Source organism: Alosa pseudoharengus, unplaced genomic scaffold, assembly GCF_046254945.1.
Source record: "Alosa pseudoharengus isolate Yale_2024_CS ecotype anadromous, Long Island Sound unplaced genomic scaffold, YU_APseudo_1.1 YU_APseudo_1.1_scf_13, whole genome shotgun sequence".
Taxonomy (NCBI): Eukaryota; Metazoa; Chordata; class Actinopteri; order Clupeiformes; family Clupeidae; genus Alosa; species Alosa pseudoharengus.
The window spans coordinates 39,074,713-39,079,765 of NW_027468598.1; the positions used below are offsets into that span (position 1 = coordinate 39,074,713).

A 5,053-nucleotide genomic window follows, 5' to 3' on the forward strand; every position below is an offset into this window, starting at 1 on the left:
GGAGGATTATATACAGTACAGTTCGCTACATCAGTTCGCTACATCAGGACGATTATGGTCTGGATATAAATGCTGTCAGTTCACCTTATCAGATGTTTTATGAAATAGAAGCATTATTTAGGCTCATCTGGATAATTAAAAGCATTGTTTAGGCCAGGGGTCTCAAACTCCCAGCCCGAGGGCCAAATCCGGCCCTCGTCCGGCCCGCGGCCTATTTCAAAATAATAATGTAATCCGGCCCTTGAGGGTATTTTTAATTGCGACAAACAACGATACTGATTTAAATAGACGACAGATCCAAGTACGGTGACAAATCCCATTTGTACTCTCCTCCACTATTTGCTAGACATCCAGAGCTTGAATCAAACCCAAAATCGCTGCACAAAGTTTTCAGGAAATACTTGTATTACACGCGAGAAACACGAAGACGTGCATTTGTAATGACGCGGAAGCGATGCAGGCCATAGTTTTGAACAAATTGAAGTAGAAATACAGTGTAGGCCTACACCAAATGTTGAAAAACGTTCACGTGTGATGAAGTCTTAGGTAGGCTATGTTATTCATCTATTCGGATTCTGAAGGAGAATATCCTTTTGGAGATTAATATCGATCGTCTATTGACACTAAGCATACCATGCTTATTTCGACCCTCTGCCCAACATAGCTTGGAGGTGCCAGTGGTAATCGTGATGATAGTGTCCGTAATGGACATGGTACAGACAGCAGGGCTAGTAGAAATAGGGCTCTGAAGAACTACAAAGTCACCCGCAATAGGAACTGATTTGACCAGGATACTTTATTGTAGGCCTTGTGGTTATAGGCTAGTAATAGTTTACTATTGGTATACATCTTAGGTGTGTTCCTGTTAATTTGTTATGTGGGTAATATGACAAAAAAGAAAGTAAACCTGCTCAAACATGTTCATCCAGTATTTACTGAAAGGTGCATCATTTGAGGTGCTTGCCATCCAGTGGCAAATTAGATGGGTAAATTTACCCCCTTCATAAACTTTTGTTTATAGTTAAAGATTTTTACATTTACAGTAGGACTTTATCTCTGACCACTTGGGGCAGCCGTGGCCCACTGGTTAGCACTCTGGACTTGTAACCGGTTGCTGGTTCGAGCCCCGACCAGTGGGCCATGGCTGAAGTGCACTTGAGCAAGGCACCTAACCCCTCACTGCTCCCCGAGCGCCGCTGTTGTAGCAGGCAGCTCACTGTGCCGGGATTAGTGTGTGCTTCACCTCACTGTGTGTTTCACTAATTCACGGATTGGGTTAAATGCAGAGACCAAATTTCCCTCACGGGATCAAAAGAGTGTATTCTTATACTTATACTAATACACTTTCAAGCCATGGCCTTTTAAAATTTTGATATAAAAATCCAATGGTGTTGCTTTCTTAAACCTGACGCCTAGTTTGCCAGGTTTAAAAAAGTTATGAGAAAAATATTTTTATTTGGTGTGAAACACACACATAGGCCTACCTGTTTTATGCTTTTTTGTTTGTTTTTATCATTTGTATTAATATTTATTTTATCATTATTTTATTTATAAGCTAAGGTTGCTAGCACAGGTGTCTAAAAATAGATAAAAAGACTTGCACTTTCTGTTTTGTGTTTGAAAATACAGTATTTGAAAATAGTATTTGCATTTTAGGAAATAGCCGTTATTTTTTTGTATTATTCTTTAACACTGACGTGGCCCTCCAATCAGATGACATTGGCAGAGTGGCCGTGTGTGCGTGCATGCCCATGTGTGTGTGTGTGACGTGGCCCTCCAATCAGATGACATTGGCAGAGTGGCCGTGTGTGCGTGCATGCCCATGTGTGTGTGTGTGACGTGGCCCTCCAATCAGATGACATTGGCAGAGTGGCCGTGTGTGCGTGCATGCCCATGTGTGTGTGTGTGACGTGGCCCTCCAATCAGATGACATTGGCAGAGTGGCCGTGTGTGCGTGCATGCCCATGTGTGTGTGTGTGACGTGGCCCTCCAATCAGATGACATTGGCAGAAGTGGCCGTGTGTGCGTGCATGCCCATGTGTGTGTGTGTGACGTGGCCCTCCAATCAGATGACATTGGCAGAGTGGCCGTGTGTGCGTGCATGCCCATGTGTGTGTGTGTGACGTGGCCCTCCAATCAGATGACATTGGCAGAGTGGCCGTGTGTGCGTGCATGCCCATGTGTGTGTGTGTGACGTGGCCCTCCAATCAGATGACATTGGCAGAAGTGGCCGTGTGTGCGTGCATGCCCATGTGTGTGTGTGTGACGTGGCCCTCCAATCAGATGACATTGGCAGAGTGGCCGTGTGTGCGTGCATGCCCATGTGTGTGTGTGTGACGTGGCCCTCCAATCAGATGACATTGGCAGAGTGGCCGTGTGTGCGTGCATGCCCATGTGTGTGTGTGTGACGTGGCCCTCCAATCAGATGACATTGGCAGAGTGGCCGTGTGTGCGTGCATGCCCATGTGTGTGTGTGTGACGTGGCCCTCCAATCAGATGACATTGGCAGAGTGGCCGTGTGTGCGTGCATGCCCATGTGTGTGTGTGTGACGTGGCCCTCCAATCAGATGACATTGGCAGAGTGGCCGTGTGTGCGTGCATGCCCATGTGTGTGTGTGTGACGTGGCCCTCCAATCAGATGACATTGGCAGAAGTGGCCCTCAGCTCATTTGAGTTTGAGACCCCTGATTTAGGCTATCATCTGGATAATTAAAATAATTATTTAGGCTCATGTGGATAAGCATTATTTAGGCTATCATCTGGATAATTAAAATAATTATTTAGGCTCATGTGGATAAGCATTATTTAGGCTATCATCTGGATAATTAAAAGAATTATTTAGGCTATCATCTGGATAATTAAAAGAATTATTTAGGCTATCATCTGGATAATTAAAAGCATTATTTAGGCTCATCTGGATAATTAAAACCATTATTTAGGCTATCATCTGGATAATTAAAAGTAAGAGTTTGATTTATTGTGCAGATGGGCTTTGTCCGCTCTGAGTATGTACGGTGGGGAAAATAAATATTTGAACCCATGCTAAAGTTGACTAAAAAGAGGAATATAAAATCATGCATTGAACTCAATGAGCATCAAACCAGCTAATAGGCTAACTGAAAAACACACCATGCCAATCGTGAGATATGGTGAAGGGTATGTGATGATGTGGGGCTATTTTAATTCCAAAGGCCAAGGGAACTTTATCAGGATGCATAGTATCCTGGATCCATGGCCTTTAAAACTGGCCTTTAAAAATAAAAAAAATCTGCCTGCCTCTATGGGAATTTTACCCTGGAAATCCAGAGTTCTTGCGAGAGCACAATGGAATCGTCTCTGCGAGACACTCTGGCAAAGAGCAATGATGCACGTTACTTTTACCCCAACATTCCGGGAAACCAGCTAAACTGATGAAGACAGCGCTGCAACGTTGGAGGACAGTACACATTGGTCGTAGTGTTATCCGATTGCGTCGAAGTCCGAAATAATTCAGAGTAAACATGGTCTAGTGTTATCCAATTGCGTGCAGTGAGATTTTTAAATGCATGCTTGTTGCCGCCCCTGGAGTTGGGCCATTACATTGTTCTTTGCCAGACCCTGATCTTTCTAGATTATCAGGGTCTGGATTTTCCAGGCTATGGGAATTTAACATAGGGGTTAAATACTTATTGCCCCTGTAATTTAAGGAAGAACATTTATTTATTTACGATACATTCTTCATTCATTAAGAAAATTGGTGTCCTTAAAGGTTGCTCTTTTTAGTCAACTTTAGCATGGGTTCATAAACTTATGAGCTCAACTCTATGTATCTGATGAAGATAAGAAGTGCACTCATCCCTGGTGTTCTGTGTGTGTGTGTGTGTGTGTGTGTGTGTGTGTGTGTAGGCATGTCATCTTTGCCCCCAGCAGTCACAATAAGTACGCGGGCGAGTCGTTCCCGGGTATCTACGACGCGCTGTTTGGCATCGAGCACGCAGCGGACGCCCCTCTTGCCTGGCGAGAGGTCAAGCGCCAGATCAGCATCGCCACCTTCACCGTGCAGGCTGCAGCCATGACACTCACCCCGCCTGCGTGACCTTCGACCCCCACCACCTCCCCGCCTGCGTGACCTTCGACCCCCACCACCTCCACCCCTGCGTAACTTACCTCACCATATCACCCCATCCCCATGACCTACGACCTTAACACCCCGACCATGTGACCTACAGTCTTGTAAACGACCAGCATCAGCGGAAAAACACCTCTGAGTGTCTGCAGGACTCATGGAACCGCTTCCATCATGCCCCGTGCTGCGTAAATCACACAGAAGTTAAAGTGTGTATAAAGTGTGTATGTCAGGTTAAATCACACAGAAGTTAAAGTGTGTATAAAGTGTGTATGTCAGGTTAAATCACACAGAAGTTTATGGATTTTATATTCTTTGTTTCTTCAAATAAAATCCACTGAAATGTACAGCCAATTATAATTTTGCATTTTGACTTCAGAATGACGATTCAGATGATGAGGTTTTACCTCTGAAAGCCACCATTCCACCCTTCACTCAGACAGGCACTATCTGTGTGTGTGTATGTATGTGTGCGTGTGTGTGTGTGTGTGTATGCATCTGTACATGTGTGTGTGTGTGTGCATGTGTGTTTTGAAATCAAAAATTGGGAAATTTGAAAAATAACTCCTTAAATGATGACTTCTGACAGGTTTTGTGGAAAGAAATGGACAGATTGAGTCATACAAATATGACATCACTATCAACAGATTTAAGGCATCTTGCTGTGAAAGACATATCACATGACCTGTAAGACATATCACATGACCTGTGGGTATGATTGAGGGGCCCAATTAAGACATATTACATGACCTGTGTGTGAGACCCGCATCTCAGCCCTCCTACATGAGAGGTGTGTGTGTGTGTGTGACCCGCATCTCAGCCCTCCTACATGAGATAGGTGTGTGTGTGTGTGAGACCCTGCATCTCAGTCCTCCTATATGATTATTGAGACAGATCAGGATCCAGATTTGGGAATTTGGTCTCACTTTCTTTTCCATTGTGAGATAG

The 5,053-nt window shown here is 44.3% G+C and overlaps 1 protein-coding gene across 1 annotated transcript in view; it reads left to right on the forward strand.

Moving 5' to 3' along the window:
• Positions 1 to 4,103, forward strand: part of naalad2 (N-acetylated alpha-linked acidic dipeptidase 2) — a 113,538-nt gene extending 109,435 nt beyond the window's left edge. Inside the window, exon 19 of the mRNA XM_076281664.1 lies at positions 3,886 to 4,103. Within this exon, the coding sequence (XP_076137779.1) occupies positions 3,886 to 4,075 (190 nt within the window). The 3' untranslated portion in view covers positions 4,076 to 4,103. The remainder of the gene's footprint in view (positions 1 to 3,885) is intronic.
• Positions 4,104 to 5,053: the final 950 nt, after the last annotated feature.